This window comes from Nothoprocta perdicaria, unplaced genomic scaffold, assembly GCF_003342845.1.
Source record: "Nothoprocta perdicaria isolate Ctin4 unplaced genomic scaffold, notPer1 scaffold_23, whole genome shotgun sequence".
In the NCBI taxonomy this organism is placed as follows: Eukaryota; Metazoa; Chordata; class Aves; order Tinamiformes; family Tinamidae; genus Nothoprocta; species Nothoprocta perdicaria.
The window spans coordinates 4,034,603-4,053,508 of record NW_020455455.1 but is presented as its reverse complement, the minus strand read 5'-3'; the positions used below and the strand labels follow the sequence as shown (position 1 = coordinate 4,053,508).

The following is an 18,906-nucleotide window of genomic DNA, read 5'->3' as shown; positions in this document are numbered from 1 at the left end:
TCAGTTACACAGTATCCCACAGCTCCTTGTCAAAATTGTGATTGGAAGTGCCAAGAGTGATGAGCTGTGATGACACATGCCCAAGAGGAACTACTAAACYCACATGCCTTATCCTAGGCTTTCAAAGTACAGTTCATTTTTAAATCCATAACATAAATTATCACGGCAAATAAACCCTCAGTTTGTTCAGGGAATGAGTGTATTCAAGTAGTCAACCTGTTAACTGYTGTTTCTGGAAAGGAATGGTTTTTGCCTATACCCTCTGCTCACAACCCAGACCTCAAAAGGAATTTTGCAAAATAGTAATAGTGAAATATCACCAGAAGGGGGCAAACATTCCTAAAAATCACATAATTAACATCTTGAAAAGAAAGGAGGGATCAGCACCTTTAAACAGGGATCAGCAGTTTTCAAATGAACAAGATACAAATTAACAGTAACTCACTGGAGGACACTGTGCCAGTTTATCAGCTGCCACCATCTGAACATTAAGGTGTTTGGCCTGAGATTTCCCTCGAGATTTTATTAACCTCTGTAAAACCTATGAAAAATAAACAGTAATAAAAGTGAAAAATGAAGGCAAGCAGAGAGGAAGTGAAGCAACAGGTTTGACCATTCTCCAAGTCAGTTCAGCAAGATTTAACAGTCAATGGATTGTGAACTGCATCAGTCACACTGTATTTCTGTAACCACTTGTTTTGTTACTGAACAAAAGAATATTTTCTTTTTGGTGCTGAGCATCCGAATTATAAAAGTAACCACTGAGTGATAAAGTTTTYTGAACATTTTCATATTTACTATGTAAATGCTCCTCTTTTCTTTTTGTATTGTTTGCCTGGATGGTAAAAGCTTAAGGAGTCTTCTACAGATCATTTAATGAACTGTTACTGTTATTTATATGATTTATGCTAAAGAGCAGCAGAACACACAATGCAATCCCAGTTAGTAACTGGGACACAGAAGAAGCAGCAGCAGAAGAAACAATGCAATCCCTTTCCAGTATGCTTATTCCAAGACGGATTTTGCTAGTCCCACGGCCATCATTTTCTGAATAATTCTGCCACCCAAAAGGAATAAAATATAACTCTCTGAGATTTCATTTACCTAATGAGTTCACATGATTGTCTGTATTTAATATCCAGATATAAAAAAAAAGGAAAAAAGAAAAGGAATGTACTGAAACAGCACAAACATGAGTAAAAGATTAAAATATTTACCTTAGGAGAAGAAATCTTTACATATACTATAATGGGAGCCAAAGAGGTTTTGCTTAGTTGAGCTGGGTGATTAATGGTATCAGCATCAAGTACTACCAACTGCAGTGTCCTTGCTAGCTCAAAAATCCGCTCAATTTCACTTTGAACTTCAGCTGCAAATTAAGTAGAAAATCAGAGTTATGAAAATATTAAAAAGCCATTCATGTTAACAAACATACAAACTGTGGCAGATTGGCGTGTTGCTCCRTGGACTGCTGAGGAGATTGTCCATGGGGTTAAGTATTTCCACTGCTGGACCCTGRGAAAGGAACACCCACACCATGTCTGCTCCAGTGGTGGTGCTCCCTACCTCCTCACCTCGTCACCTTCATGTAACTCCAGCATGCAGAGATATTGTTAACACCTCCTTATATGACCCCAATCCACATGTGTGGGAACAAAGGGATAAATAGTACGCTTGCCAAGCTATTAATTTTCCACAAGTAAGCAACTTCAGCTCAGAGTTTAATTCTACTTAATAATCGAAACACTCAAACAAGAGTGTCCGAAATGGAGATGAAGATATACTGAGGTATTTAATGTTAGCAGTAGATGCCATTTTTCCATTTGCTTGTGCTTGAATTAACCAAACTCTGGTAAACAGTCTTTCATTTCTATTTTGACCTCAGTAGTGTGTTACATTAAAATATTTGATCGTCATGTATAAAACCTTTCTAAAAACAAGTAAAACAACAATTTAAACAATACTATGGCCTCTTTTTCCACAACCCCTAGTGTTCAGTAAAGGTAGTTTTCCCCAAAAAAGCCTTCTCACTACTCATACTCTAAGCTCCTCAGCAACCTGCCTCATAGCAACACAAGGTTTCTGGGGCAAACTTCTCCACGACAGAGGTACTGTGATTGCCTTCACTCCAAATTGAAATGAAGTTTTTTTTTTTTTTTTTTTTTTTTTTTAAATAGTGAATACTACAGAAACTGAATGGTTTGTACAGGCTTACAAGCCTGCAAAGAGCAAAATTATAATTTATACAGGTTTCCCTTTTAGTTTTGTGCCTCCTCTGAGAGAAAAGAACACACTAGATGATACTGAGCCAGTCCAAAGCAAACATTAGAAGGAAAGATATTCACAGACATTTAAATGCCCACAGAATATACCGAAGATTTAATTATTAGAGATTTACTTAGAATTTACTTGGATCCTTTTCAAGAGGTTAACACCTCTTAGAACTGCAACTGAATAAACTAGGACATATAATAAGGCTGCAAAACATCCAAGAGAGAAACTAAGCTCAGCACTCCAGCTGGTCCAGTTAGACCAGCTCCAGTTACCTCCAAGTCTTTTAATCCAAGTCAATGGACTACTCAGATGATGCTACAAAGGAAATAATCTTTAAATGACCATCAGAAATATCTCCATATGATGTCCTCTGCTGGATGAGGTTGACACTATTTTGAGAACAGCTCAATCTCTTTGTAGCTATCTCCAATTTTAGCTGAGTGCATGGCAATCAGTCTCTGGGAGCAGGGAACATGTTGAGATTTGCACAGCTTTCTGGTATGGAAAGCATCATGCTCTGCTTTTCTGATTTTTCCTACAAGAGCTGTGGCCCAGCTGCTGTCTGAATTAGGACCACATTTTTGAAGAAAGGGCTTCTGATGGTTCTTGGCATGTTCAGAATTATATTTTCGGCATCTTCTTTGCATACAGATACTGTCTGGAATATTGGGTACTATGTTACTCCATCCTTCAGCCAGTGTAACAACATCAGTTAAAGTCTAGTTTTAACAACATTCCAAATTAAAAAAAGCAAGCAAACTTGTTCAAGCCTAATTTTACCAGCCAAACTGTTTTTTTGCCAGTATATCGTAAATATGTCTGAGGAAGCAGTATCTCCCATACTGTTAGAAGCAGATACACCYGTATAAAATAGATTTCCAACTATACCTTTTCAAACACATCTTTTCCAGGGCCAAGTACACGTCTATATTCTTGGCTGTGACATATACCTGAACAATTGCAAATTGTAGTGAAATATTTCAGTTTTTCAATATTTCAATTCCTGAATTGAATATTTTCAAAATTTAAATATTTCAATTCCTGAACAATTGCAACTTATTATGGACCTACAAAATGAAGTTTTCCACCTGAGTCCAGAGATGGAAACAGAAGATAACTTTTCAATTAATTAATGTGCATTTAATTTTTTTTTTTTCAACAAGTCTGGTATTCAAAAATATGATAAAAGACAGGAAAGCGATAAACTCTCTGCTTTAGTACTCCAGCAATCAGCCAGAAAGTACCTGCATTTTTTATACACATATACATTTTAATCAAACAGCTAACATAAATGTAGTTCTGTGAATACAGCTGATTTTTGCTATCTCAACCATATCCCTTAACCACTCGCCTGTTACATAAAAAGGGGGTGTGGGTGTGGGAGGATGATAATATTTTTCACCGAAAGTGGCTGCATTTGTTACTCATGCCTAACAGATGGGGCCCCTGCAATGTTTAAGGCAGTTTAGTCACCTGTCAGAAAGGAAAGGAGCCGCAGAAGGGCTGTGTCTGGCTGCGCAAGGCTGGTGCTCTTCAGCACGCTGCAGGCTGCAGCAATACCGCGTTTCTCTCTCTCTGTGTGCCCAAGGCTCATCTTGGATACAATTCAGATGGCCTTGAATGCCCACACATCCAAATCATTTTTAAAGATACAGTTGTATGTTTGGAAACCTCAATATGACCAAGATCTATTTATAATGGRCTAATAATACCGCCAAGTTCTTGCGAAATACAAGAATATGTTAGTGTTTGCAATGTAATACTGAGGAAATGTAATACTATAATTATGTGAAAATATCAAACAGATAGTGTGAAAACATTAGCAACTGGACAACGTTCATCTAAAAATACTGAATAGTGCATGAMAATACTTATTTCTTCGCATATTGTTATGGGCTATCAAAACAACACCACTGTTGGAATGGTAATTCTTAAGCCAGATCTAAACTGGAATTTTTACGGCCTCTGACCAGAGGAGTTTGTAGTCAGTGGGTGGCAGTGGGGACAAGAACACGGTGGGGAGCCACACTGAGGTGCCTGAGCAAGGCAGAGCCACGGCCACGGCTGCTCCAGACCAGGACGCTGTGGAGCAGGGCAGCTCTGCACCCTTCCAACAAGCTCCACTAGCACTGTTAGTGAGCAGCTGAGACAGCMAGGTTGGGCAAAGAACCAAGTTAACATCTACATTGCTCAGGGCACCAAGCTGTTATCTCTGCACAGCTCATAATGGACATTGTCACCTCTGGCTGGCACTAACTTGGGTATTTCTGCACCACATCCAAAAGGGCTGTAGGCTCTTACAGATAGATTCCATACACTGACACTAAGCAAATCTCCCATGGGTTTGTTGTTTTATTCAGAGCAATAAATAAAAATGCTCAGTTCTTCTCAAAAATAGGACCTGGAACCATTACATTAGTGGTTATTCAATCCCTCCTGTTGAGAGTGTGCCACTTGAAACATTTACATATTAAGTGAGTGGGAGAGACGCTGACTCTATAGCCTGATGCTTGGAGTGGGATGTAAAACACGTGGATTTCAGTCTCTTCTGCAGGGAATGTTTAATTTTTATGCAAAGTGCACACAAGACTCAGCAGGAGTGACTGATAACCCTCATAAAGGGGATCGTGGCTCTGTCATAGGGATGGAAATGATGCRTTCATATCTTTGTTAGCATGGAACAGAAATGAACTCAGATTTCCTGGCGTTTTGGTTGAACAACCTAACCCCTCAGTTCTGGACAAAGTAAGAAAACAGACACCAACTCAGTTCTCTGTTTCCAGGAGACAGAAAAAATACCTGATCAATTAAACCTACAGGTGTGAGTATTTCCTAAGGAAGCAAATTGTTCTTGAGCAAACAGTTAACTTGCTAAAAATATTTTACATACTTTTCTAGGTATGTTGGTTAAAATACATGCATCTGTGACCTTGAAAATCATTTAAACATATTTCTATGTTGTTTTCTCTCTAATATACATACATTCATTACATACATACATTTCATTTGGATATGTCTTTCAGTGCAGTACTATGAGAAAGCACAGTGAAATGCTCATAAGAACTGTATCTAATTTAAAGAAATTAAGAACTTGTTTTTTCCTTAGGTCCTGTTGAAGCACTTATGAAATTTCATTAAAATACTTTGTTAATGTTGCATTGAAAAAAAAACACATATATAACTTAGAATACTGGACTGGTACAGCAGAACTAAAGCCAAACTACCTGGAGAATTTAGAGAATTTATTATTATAGAGACACTGATCTTGGCTGCTAACAACATCAGGGCTGATGCAGAAGAATAAGAACATTTTGAGATAGATGAGGCTGATAACTTTTAACAGCTTCAGGATATTCAGGTGTCTACATCTAAGAAGAAAAACATCCAAGCCGTCATGCCACCCAAAAACTCTTGACTGCTATGTTAAGAGCATTCTTCCATTTAAAAGCAGCATGATGTTTAGCAGATTGCTTTACCAGATCTGAGGATTTAATTCCTACAAGTGATTCCTGCAAGTTCTAGACTTCTGTTCCCGCTACCTTGAAGACACATTATAATGAAGCAATCAGGAATCTTCTTTCTTCTTCTCATTGAACTATATTAAATCCTTTAGACTTCGGAATGGAAGTACACTCTTGGTCAAATCCTATTCTATAGCCTCTATAGGTAGGGAAGGATTCATTGAGGTTCAGCTACCATTCTTTTCAGCTTATTTTATTTTACGATCAAGGAAGTATTTAGTTGAAACATATCATATACAACAACTGTCATTAAATTATCAAACACAGGGAATATATAGTGACATTATCTTTATCAGAAGACTTGTAATATATATATGTGTGGGTATATACATACATATATACATATATACATATATACCTATATACCTATATACCTATATACATACATACATACATATATATATATATATATATATATATATATATATATATATGATTGTTTCCATAATATCAAGCATTCTACTTGCTTTTAACCCAGATATCAAGAAAATACGAGGTGGAAGTTTGCATTGATAATCCATTACCATTTTCTCAAGCATTTATTCCAACGTTATGTAAGGGCAAATTTCCAAAGGTAGGTGCTTGACTGCACATGCAAATTAGGTGCATGTAAGGTCTGACAGGCTACTACATATGCACATACCARTAAGTATATAAAACAGATAAACGGATTCACAGACATCTGACTGCAATCAATTTACTAAACACACAATGACATATTTTATGTCAGCATTCACATATTTATCTTAGAATAAGCAGATTAGATGCACATACTTCAGAAATCTATGGTTGAAAATGTAGTCTTCAGTATTTAGTTGTCAATCTCAACTTTATTTTTCAAGTTACTTAAAAATAAATACAGAAAAATGCAAGATCTTCTTTTCTAAAGCTGCTTAGCAACAGCATATAGCATTGGATTCTTTCTATCAATGASCCACTTACTAGAAAAGCACAGTGGTTTTGTGAGGCAGAATAAAGCACAGAACACAAAAAAGCAGGAAAAGTAAATTGCACGCATGCATACGTACCCAAGACGTCTGGAAAGGGAGAGCGTTAATGAAGCAAAGAATGGAAAAAGCCAAGACAATCAGGTTCCTGTACATGCAGCATGAGGTAAGCTCAAGTAACAAGTGTAACAGCCACAGAAACAACAAGAAAAAGGTTGGGGTCCTTGATATTGACAAAGAAACATAGCAAAAACATAAAGCTGGTTCACCAATTTCTGCATATGGCATCTGTGCACATAGAAATTAAAACCAACTGGGACTGATTTTCAGGTGAATGAGATTTAAATTGTTCCTTCTTGGAGAAGGAAGCCTTTTCCTCCAATGACAGATTACTTTTCGACTTTTAAAAGCAACTAGGAATCAACAGCCTTTTCCTTCGGTTTAGTTTTAGCATCTCACATATAAAACATATAATAGTATTGACAAGCAAACATTTCCCTTTAACGTGCAGAGCAAAGAAGGATAAAACTGCACAGGCCTAGTAAATATTCTCAAGCCAGGCACTATTTCTATACATTCTTGGAAACATTGAATTTTCATTAGAATACTTAGAAACTCTTGAATGATTAACTGTAGTGCTGGCTTCCAATGAGTCAGATTATCAAGTCTATTTTACCTAATTCTATACAGAATCACAGACTGGTTGAGGTTGGAAGGGACCTCTAGAGATCACCTAGTCCAACCCTGKGACACCCAGAGCACRGGRCACAGGGCGGCATCCAGGYGGSTTTGGAAGATCTCCAGAGAAGGAGACTCCACAGCCTCCCTGGGCAGCCTGTGCCAGGGCTCTGTCACCCTCACAGTGAAGATGTTCTTCCTTACTTGCAGTTGGAAAGCAAGCTGGAAGTTGCTTCTCTTGCTTTAGGGAAGCAAACTTTCAGTCCATAGATATGTGTGGTATTAAACTCTTCAAGACTGCTCCATAATCTTGTAAATCCCATTCTTTATTGTAATTCTTGCTCTTAATTATCATGATGATTTGTGCATGCGCTTTGAAATTAAGTCTTTAATTTATTAAATCAGTTCCCAATAATGACAATTCCCTTAACTGTTCATTGCACTTTCTGTGATTATGAACTATATGCACAGTCCTGCAAACCTATACTAAGTGATAAGGAATGAGTTATTCACAAGTAAAGAAAATTCCTTTCCTTCCAATTCCTTCCACAAGAAAAGTGTTCAGTACAAATATATCTAGCACATCAGCTTTGTACCATATTAACTCACTGATATATCAAGGGCCACTTATTAAAATCATACTCACACAGATATACAACACAAAGGACATATTTTCAATGGTCTAAGAAATAGCCTTCTCTGCTGCAGATAGAACTGCTGCTTACAAAAGTGAGCATAATTTAGGCATGAATCAAGTCAGTTAGGACTGTCTAGATATTTCACAAAAATACAGACAAAAGGAGAAGGATAAAGGAATGACTCTTCATTGAACACAGAAAGACAGAGTGATTCCAATTAACATAAACCTGGGGAACTGTACTCAATAAAATAAAGAACCATTGCTTAATTTCTTGCTCTGGCTGAATCTACTCGTCAAAATTCACTATAATTTATAAATAGTTTTGTTTTTCCTAAAACTGCATTTAGCTCAGAATGATCCCACCGATATGTCCATAATAAAGCTTTCTGGGTTAAAGATATGCTTGTAAAGAAGTATTAAAACTTAAGGGTAAACTGAACATATTTGTATCAAACTGTTTTTAAAAAAAGAAGAAAAAAACAAAAGGAGAAAAAAAAAAAGCACCCAGTGTACAGTGATGGCAATTTTATCATTTCAAGGGTAAAAGAAAAAAAAGGAGAAGATTTTTTTTTAATTCAAAATATTCTATGTGTGATAAATACTATTTCTTTACATCAGGATCAGAACTAAGTCCTGTAGATAAACTGGAGAAAAAGAAGCAATAGTTTTAGTGACTGCTGGAATTCTGACTTTTCTTTGCAGTAATTTGGAAAATATGTCCTGTTGCTCTTATTTTATAAGTGAGAAAACTTCATCACAGAAGGGCCTGCTATCAGACCTGCAGCAGGTACTGCAAAAACACCAGGTAGCCAGAGTCCCTATTYAATGATGCATCTATGACTGCAACGTATTAAAGGAAAGTATTATTTGTCTGCAAAGCTCATGCTTAGACATTAGAAAATGCCAAGGCAGAATGATAGCTGTTGTAAATCAAATCTTTTGGGGTTTGTATTTTGAGACACTCTTCTCAGGAACACACAGCAACAGTGTTTCTGTAGGCCYGCTGCCTCCATCAGCGCATAGCTCCATGCACTGTCTGCATAAAAACAGCCACTGAATCATATATATGCTTTTCATTGTCAAATATATGGTTCATGGCTCATTTACAGCACATTGTTTCAAACTCTGAGAAAAAAATGATTTTTTTTTGAGGATTTTTTCCCCCTGAAACTCACTGTATTGGTATAATAGTGCTCCAATAAGATAATGTTTCACTTAGGTAAGAATCTTAAATTATTTTTATTTTCGATATAGAAAACTGAACCACCTAGGCAATAATCACTAATTTGCAGTGTTAATTTTCATAAATGTAGGGCCTGATTTTTCAGAGTAAGTGCTATAATAAAAATTATTTTCAGACTAGGAAATCAGCAGTCAATTTACAGGAAGTTCTGGGTCCTTGGGATTCTGCTCCTTCCAAAATGGAAGGTAACCTTGAAGCATTTTAGAAGTTAGTCTTATGACTCAGTACATTCCTGATGCTTCTGTGTACTATCAGCATGTGGTGACAGTACCGTCCTGGGAGAAGAGGAAAATTCTTTGATCTACTTTGGGAAGGAAAAGAAAATTTCCTCAGTTAAATGACAAGAGGAGGAGAGTCTAAGAGGAGGGGAATTCTGCAAATGAAAACCCATAAACTTGAAAAATGGATCTAGCATTAGCTCCAATAGCCTAAACTGCTGCTTTTCTACCTGCACCCTCAAAAACATTGCTTTGCATGCAACATGACAATTTTGATTAACTATTATTATTTGACAGGAAAACATACAGTCAGAACATCTATATGCAGCATTTAACAGGTTCAAAGTCCGAAATCTCAGCTGCAGCCATGCATACTTTATACATGCATACTTTATACATGCATACATGCATACTTTATATAAACCACATGCATGCCATGCAACAAAAAATTTCATGAATTTCATTTTTTCTGCCAAAAAAAGCTGAACTGAAAATCTCATATTGCGCTCTTTTTTTTTGCCTTCTTCAAAACTCTTGCCTCACACAATATATACTATTTTTAACATGCAAAACAGACACTGACCTCCTTTACTGAGCAATTCCAATTGCATCACAAGTAGGTCCATTTTGCAAAAAAGCACACTGAACCAGATGACTAGCAGTAAAACAGTCTATAAACACCTAATCAAAGACTGAATCACAAAGTACATCAGCTGAGGTACTGAATACTTCCCACTGTTAACCTTTATTCTGTTGTTTTCTAATATTTATATCGCACAACTTCAGTTTGCAATCCTAACAATATTCTTTTAGCAGAACCTTTGTTGACTCAAGAATACAGCAAATTGCTCACACAATTCAGTAAAAAAATGTTGCTATGGGGTCTGCTATTGCCTCTTACCTCTGCTACGTAAGCCCATGGAGATCTCACAGCAGCAGCACTATGTTGTCATCTGATTTGTGAAAGCAGTGCTAGGAGATGACACCTACCAGCAGGCCAGGGTGATTCTGAATCTGATTTTTGATTCTGCCTCTACTGCTACCTTGAGATGCATCCCAGCTCTGCATGGGAATAGACTCAAATGCTCCTTGGATTTTCTTTCTTTTACTTTTGCACAGGGTTTTCCAGACTCCATACCTAACCAAGTTCCYTTTTCTGCCTCACAGATTCTGTGAGGTTTTATATCCAAACTCCTGCTCCTATCTCATTTTCCTCCCTGATTTCYTTATAGGAAACAGGAATAGGTAGCTTTTTGTCTCACTCTCAGTCTGGAGTGCAGAGCCTCGAGGTGCTCCTCCATCTGTTCGGCTTTCCCAGGTGCTCCTCCATAATGCCTTTTTTTTTTTTAATTTATTTTTTTATTTTTTAACTCCTGCCCCTTTTCCTTCCTYTCCCTTTTCCTCCATCTACTTCTCCAGTTGAGCATCTTTAAAATAAACACCTTCTTACTTCATACTGCACAAGGAAGTATGGATTAAAGGATGGAAGATAAGCACTAACTTTCTAGTTACTCCATCCAAASTGCTGCAGGCAAGTTCTGCTCAGCAACATTAATGGAAAGCAGATTTTTTAAGAAATTCAGGTATAGAGTTCAACATTTTAACTGCAACTTATAGTATGGCTTATAATAATTTGCTTAGGCTTTCTGTTTTCATAAAAACTCAAAAAGTGCATAATTCAAGGCCATTCAGCTCACTACCACATTCCAAAACCCTGCTAGAACATAAGGACCATGGGAGTATTAGAGCTTTGAAAAAAACAACCTATAAAAAGGTCTTTTCTTGAACAAGAAATTTCATGTAAAACTAGTAAAAGTCCTCAGCTATAATGGGTATATACTCATATTTATGTACTCAAATAAACACTTTCTTTTTCTCAATGTCTCCAATTGAGGCTCTGTTGGCATGCTCATTTTAAATAGCTTCATCAAAAAAAAAAAAAAAAAAAAAAAAAAAAAAAAAAAAAANAAAAAAAAAAAAAAAAAAAAAGAACACCCAAAAACCTTGACCAAAGAAAAGGCATTGCTGTGTGAAAGGCCAAGTTTCCATGAGATTCAAGTGAACAATTCACAGCGAAAAGATGATGACTTGTTTCTATAAACAACTGGGCTGAATTTATTTTATAGATTTTTTTCCCTCTCTATATATTTTTGTGACAGTTGTTTTGCATGTAAGAAAATATTTCAGCATAAGGAACAGATGATACTTTCTTCTGCTGTATATATTTGTACAGTACTGTAACCTCTTGCTTTGATGTTCTGGATGGGAAATTAATCATCATGGGTCTGTTTATGTTCCATGACTGGGTAACCTTCATCTTCATTATCAATTTTCAATTCTAGACAATAATATTTGATCTTTTCCTCTAGATTATTAAACTGACTTTGGCCACAAGAGGGAAATTCACACAGAAGAATAACTTTTGTATAAAAATTTACATTTTTATCTTACAGTACATTACATTCTAACATATGAAAAAGGTCAATCCAAGACCTATATGGAACTCATCAGATTGCTTTTAGCAAAGACTCACATTCTCCATATAGCTGAAAAGAAGGCTTTTAAGAAGCGAAAACAAAGATTTTCAGAAGCAAGTATTCAGTCAATCTTTTTAACGTTAAGAGTGGAACATTCTTAGGCTGACAACTACTTTACCCAAATATTAAATACCCAGTGGAAGTACAAAGTTATTCACTAGCTTCATTATAAACAAAAATTATATAAATAAAGACCTTCAACTAGGATGAATGAGACTGTTTTCCTGTTCCCCAGATTTCAAAATGAATATTCCTGAGTCAAGATCAAATCAAGGTCTCACAAAAGCTTCTCAGAGAAATAAACATTCTTGTAATACCAAAGCCCTGGTTGGAGCATTCACCTATGATTTAGAATTTTGGGTTCAAGTTTCTCTTTTTTCTTTTTTGGTGCAAGGACTTGAACTTGCGTGTCCTGTGTCTCAGTTGAGTGCCCCAACCTGAGTCTGCAAACACTGGCAGGATGCATCCTGGAAAACTTCAGCTAATGGCACTGGCACAATACCCTGTGAGGAGCCCAGATAAAATTCACCTCATGCTAGAGAAAATGCCAAATTCAATCCACATGGATGGTGACCTCAAAGTCTTTTTGTGTTTATTTTGAGGAGATAAGAAATGAAATCAGTAATATCAGAGATAATATTCTATTGTTCTTAAACAATTCATACAATTTGAGGTACACTGAAATCTTATTTTTTACTTAAGCAGAGGAACATCTCCTCAGATTTTTATTTGCCTTTGCTATCTCTTCCCACCGCAAAATATGAAAACTTAAGCCAGCTAAGCCAAAATCAACATTATAGGAAGTTCATCTGGTAATGATTTAAAAATGGCTAAAACGGCTTCTATTGTCAGGTTTTCTGAATTATGGGAATCGTGATTTTCTCATAGCAGAGAGAAGGCTATTTTTAGGTTACAGGTGTGAATTGAGAGCAATGTACTTTCTACAGAGGATTTGGAGGTATCATCATTAAATGTACTTACCTAAGCTTGATCTTGTGTTAGATCGCTCTATTATCGCATGCTTACTAGGGTTGTTTAATACTGAGCGTTTGGCAAGCGAGATGTCTGCTGTGACTCGTGTAATTGATATACTGAAACAATAAAATAGAAGAGAATGTTATTTACCATGCCAGGAGACGGGGAGAAAAGAGAAACACCTAATACGAAATGATAGCTAGGACAATGGGAAAATAAGTTCCCAGTGGCAAATTACGCTTTGCACAAAGTGAGTAAAAGAGTTGGGCTAAATTCTTCTTTCTCTTATTTTTATTATTTTATTTTTATGCTTTTTTATTTTTATTTTTATGCTTTTATGCATTATTATTATTATTATTATTTTCCAAAGTATTCAATGACAACATGACTTATTTTAGCTGTATTTAGAACAAACATTATGAGATGCACAATGTCGACAGTGAAGGTAAGGCTTAACACCCAAAGTAGTACTGCCACGTAACTCTTATTTTCACGGTTGATTTTACAACCCTAAGCTCTTCAGCAGAGTGCATGAGCTCTGTTACATTTGTCCAGAAAGATCCAGCGATACACTGGCCACCTGAAAATGTGGCCTGTAACACAGAGAAGCAAATACAGGAATGAAGAAAATGAAATCTCTGGGCTGAGTATCTGGTACAATCAGTTTTGTTTTTATGAGAAAAAGATGAGCCAAGAAGTAAGTGCTTACTTCCAGCTGTCTGCTCTGGCCTGCTACATAACCTTCTGTGTATTCTTCTTCCTAGCAAAGCAGTTAGCTCAGTTGGTTTTCCTTTCCAGGGTCAAAGCATACCCTTCGGCTAAGTTCCTCTTCCAACTTTCTCCTTAATGAGGTTTAAAGGTCACCTTTTTCCAGTGCTGAGAGTTAAATCAGCCTGATGGCATCCCTTGTTCTTCTTTGTATGATTTTGTTTGCAATTTAAAAGGAGGAAATAGTTTTGCTAACAAGGAGAGCTCCTTTCTAGGAAGAGCTGCCAGATGCTGCTCATCTGAAATGTAACCAAATATCTCTTCTCCTAGTGAGCTCAACATGTGTATATATTTATCTAAAATCCTATAAAATGCAACAAATCCAGAACTGAATAAAGAAAAACAGAATTACGTGCACAGTACAGATTAGTAACATAATTTTGAAATGTAAGCACGGTCTGACCTAAGCTAAAAACATAACCAAGTACTATGATTTCTGGCAGAGCTCCTCCAAGATAATTCTATACAGTCTTAAAATAAAATCCAACATATAATTTGGGATACTCATTATTTATCTTTATCTAGTCATAGATGAGCAATACAAGCTTTCCATTTTTTTTCCTGCAAATTAACTTCTTACACGATAGAGAAAAAGATTCATTTTTTTTTCCAAATGCCATTATGCAATATTGAATGAAGCCAGATTTACCATATTAAAAGAATATTTTTTAGTATGAAGAACTTTTAGTTTTTTTTTAATTTCATTTAAAGTCTCTTAAGACACAAGGAAGAGCAAATCTGCTCTCAAAAAAGGCAGTTCTATGGATAAATAGGTTCGTATTGCAAAACAACTGCAATTTTGGAGGGCAAAGCTGATCTTTGTTAGGCAGCAGGCAGCACAGGTAATAACAGTGTGAGTGTAGCACAAATGTAAGATCCCAAATGCGCTGAGAACCTTGAGTACCTGTTCAGATTGCTAATGAAGCTTACGATCATCATCATCAGCTGCTATAGAGATCCATATAACAGGGTTTTGCAGAGTATGTGTGGACTCATCCAAACACAACTGTAAATTTAGCTACACACTAATTTAAAAACACTTGAAGACAAAGATGCAGTAACTTTTGTATCCCTGCAACACTCACCATTTTGTAAACTTCTAGCTCTGAAAGCACATATATAAGATTTGCCATCCCGGGACTAATAAGTGGCTAGGACTCCGGTATCATTATAATTTTGGCTGGGAAAATCCTGAAGTTTAATCAGCAACTGGTATTTTAAAGAGCTGGAGTGACTGATAGAAAACATTAAGTCATCTCTCTTGAAACTCTGAAGACACTAGGACCAGTTCCCATCTATCAGATTCCTATTGTGCTACAGCTATGCCCGTTTCCAAGGTAAAAAGCATTAATCAGTTACAAATACAGTAACATGACTTTCCAGTTCTAAACAGTTTTTATTTTTCCAAATGCCAACCTGCTAGTACACATTAACCTGGGGACTGATCCAGTAACCATTCAAAAACATGTGGAGAACCCACTTGCTGTCTCTGGTCCACGAGTACTTGCCGTTTAAACAACATCATATCCCACTGCTTATAGAGGTGCATTACCATTCAAAATGGTACAGTAGTGCCAGGAGACTCAAACATAAATCAGATTGGAAGTGGATTCCAGCATGTTAAAGAAAATGGGGCCATATTTACACTATCTTTTATGCTGCAAGGACAACCACAAAGTCACAGCCTATCTATTATCAAGGGCTACTGTCCTTGAGTGAGAGGGGAAAAACAAACTGAAACCCCTCAGCTGCCCCATTGAGACTTGCTGCTTCTATTTTTATTAAGTTACTATTGTAAATTACTGAAGCTGAGATGGAAATATGGCTCTTGTTACCTTGTAAAAAAATACAAAGAATTCTAATGAAATACTATTTATGCAACATTTAAATAACAGAATCTTTATTCCTGTTCACATTTAATTAATCTGCAAATAAATACCTAGCAATTTGGCAACTGAATATCACAGCCAGCAACAAGACAATATCCCTTTTTCTACTTAAATTGTATCAAGTTCCTTAAGATTCTGCATTGCAACACAGCATCCGTGCGCTCCGATAAAGAAACTTCCAATCTATACTACAGTCCATTAAGCAAGACACATTACCTGATGYTGCTAATACTCTATGGTATTTTGCTAAGAATATCATTATTACCAAAATAAGAACTGAATTCAAAAAAAAAAAATGCATAACAGTGTACTTACCGCCCTTCAAATCTATGTTTTAAAAAATCAAACAATGCTTTTTGCATCATATCTGTTACCTAAAAGCAAACAAGCAATAAATTAATAATCACACAAGARATCAATAACACTTGATGGTAATAAATTAGAAAAAAAATGATTGTTTCAAGTTGATAGAAATCTTAAAACTGAACAATATGGCAGCAAAGTAAATAATTTTATTCCTGACATAAAATTCTGTATAAAACATCTCTGCTTTTGTCTGTGACATTATTTTTCAGCTTGATTGCCTCAACATGAAAATACAATTGAAGCCAAAACACTTGTTTTTTGGCCAAATAAAAATGTGTACCATGATTGCTTACCTCATATCCCTTCAGAGAAGGCCCCACTAAAACTACTGGTCGCATAGAAGGCACTACATCATAGGGAGGGATGTGCTCTGTCTGCAAAGCAGAAGAAACCTTTCAGAAACCCAGTGCCTAGAGAGGTTCTAACACATTAATTAAAACATGAAGAGTTTTGAATTTCCAGTGATGTCACCAATAGAGTAATCACAAATTCCTTAACTTTTCCTGGAAAGTGGTAATCCAAAATAACCTGGAAATTACAGGTTTGGGGATTTCTTTTGACAAAACTTTTATTTGTTCTCTACTTTCATATCTGCATTCATGTTTGCTCAGTGAGGCCAAAAAATCTGTAATTCTGGAGATCGTTCTCATTTCCCACCCCAAAACTCTTAACTAGTTAATTTAAAAGGTCATTTCAAAAAGTATATGATTTGATACAATTGACTATGGAGCTGTGACATGTTTCCCATCRTTTTCTATGTAGGCAAATTACAAAAGAGAAAAACAAAACTAAATGAGAGGCAAAAACCCAAACCATTCTCTTTTTATATTCAGATCTGCCTAGTGCTTTATAAAACACTGTGACACCACTGCAAATTCCCATGGGAGCACCCATAATCTAACTTCCACATTCACAATTCACTCGCAAATGAAATCAAAATAATGTCTGAGCAAGTTAGTATTTACAGAAAATTTTCATAAAGAGAACTTGGGATAGCAGAGCTTCCATTTTCAGAAGCTCCTGTTGCCACCGAAAGATGCATTACGTRAGTACGATAGTCACTAATCTACTTACTGATGTATCTTGCACAATTCATGGGAAAAATACAAAGATAAAAGATTGGATATGTCCAAAGATTGCCAAAATTGTTATACTGTTACTGAAATAAATTAAAAAAGAATCAAAGTTTTGGGTTTTTTTTCTTTAGTTAGAAAAAAAAAATCCATTTTTTCCTATTTCCGATATATCACCAAGAAATATTAATGTTGTCAAAAAAAAGTTTTTGTTAGGAAAAAAAGGTTTGGTTTATCTTTTTCTTAAGGATATTCAGCAACCTAGCAAAGATATGGGAAGGAGTTCTGCCAGGTATGTTTTTCAAATGTCTGCATAGTACAAATACATCAGTCAAGATCACAGAACATAGTCGTTGTTCATTGTCTTGGTTCTCAAAAATATCCCAAGATATTTCACAATAAGAAAGTTAAAATAAATACACACATTACAAAACACACAGACAAACATTAATACAGTGACAGCACAAAATGCTACACAAGCAGCAGTCTAAAGCAGTCTAATACACAGAAAACACGGTTGTGAATATTTTAAAATGTAATTTATCCTTTTTTTTGTTGTTGTTACTTGTAGCTTCACCAGATAATTAGCAACATAAGAATGAATAGTAGTGCTGAAGGCATCAGAAACATGTGAAAAGAACCTCACTCAAAGCATTTCACAGTCAAAGTGGCGCTGGGTCAGCACCCAAAGGCCTCGCTCCGCTGCTCCTGACGAATTCGCCACTGTCCTGATAAACGTACTAGCGAGGGCCCTTAAGAAAATCTATGACAGGTAAGTGCTCACAGCATGGAAGCCCTGATGCAACAGGCCTCTGTTTTAATGCAGCAGACTCAGCTGAAGATGTCCATGCTGGAAGTTTGGGGCAAAACACAGAAATTTCCTTATTTGATGGAATATGGAGTCTTTCTAAAACCTCTCCTGTAGAAACAGGCATACTTTTTTCAAAATCTTTACAGGTTGGAGCTAAAGAAGTTGTGAGCAAAGAAATGATGGAAAATTACCTAATGAAGGCATCTGAGTTTTTAAATTTATCTTTAGAGATCCTAGTATTTTAAGGGGCTGGCACTGAGCTCCACAGCTTTCACTTGCAGATTCAAGGTCAAATATGAGCCAGAAAAAAATATATCATAGTCCAGACCATATGCTGTTTGTTCAGTGGTTTGGCTATGTAGAATTAGTTGGGACAGCCATCCAGTTTTGAGTACAAATACCTGTGCTGCAAAGAACACTGTAACTTGTAGTGATCCTGATAAGGAGGAATGTAAGCATCAAAAACTGGAGAGATTTGTGCAATTAGCCGCCATCTAGCAGCAAGATGCTAAATCTAGAAGTTAAATCTTCTAAAGAGGTTTATGCAGATAGGGTCTGGTACAGATCAACATGTGTTTCTCTTCCTTAGCATTTATATTTGATTATAAATATGATTAATGAAGAGATCATTTAGTAGCAAGAAACTACTACTGAATTCTATTGTGGGTTATATATGACATATTTTATTCAACGGAGCTTACTGAAGCAAACACTGATGACTTTGGAAGTGAGAAGGACCCAATATTATTAGAGTGCAAGACAGGAAGAGGAAAGGAAAACATTTTATTCTACTCAACATGGGTGCATCCTCAGCACTGGCAACAGTGTCATCTGGCATCATTTATGAGTAGTGCAAGAGTCTGATGTTACTGGTAGCTGCAAYTGAACTAACCAACAAATGAAGAAAAGGTATGGAGAAAAAGGTAAGAGAAGTTAGAGTAGAAATGGGTGATTTGGCTTCATAGT

General features: G+C 36.3%; 1 protein-coding gene across 4 annotated transcripts in view; it reads right to left on the bottom strand.

Annotated features, from left to right (window-relative positions):
• The window catches only part of CACNB2 (calcium voltage-gated channel auxiliary subunit beta 2), a 77,314-nt gene that overhangs the window by 7,986 nt on the left and 50,422 nt on the right, over positions 1 to 18,906 (bottom strand). For all 4 annotated transcript variants that reach the window (XM_026039432.1, XM_026039433.1, XM_026039434.1 and 1 more), the window contains exons 7-11: positions 16,350 to 16,430; positions 16,006 to 16,064; positions 13,040 to 13,149; positions 1,218 to 1,369; positions 446 to 541 (exon numbers count right to left, since the gene is read on the bottom strand). In XM_026039432.1, coding sequence (XP_025895217.1) covers positions 446 to 541; positions 1,218 to 1,369; positions 13,040 to 13,149; positions 16,006 to 16,064; positions 16,350 to 16,430 — 498 coding nt within the window. The remainder of the gene's footprint in view (positions 1 to 445; positions 542 to 1,217; positions 1,370 to 13,039; positions 13,150 to 16,005; positions 16,065 to 16,349; positions 16,431 to 18,906) is intronic.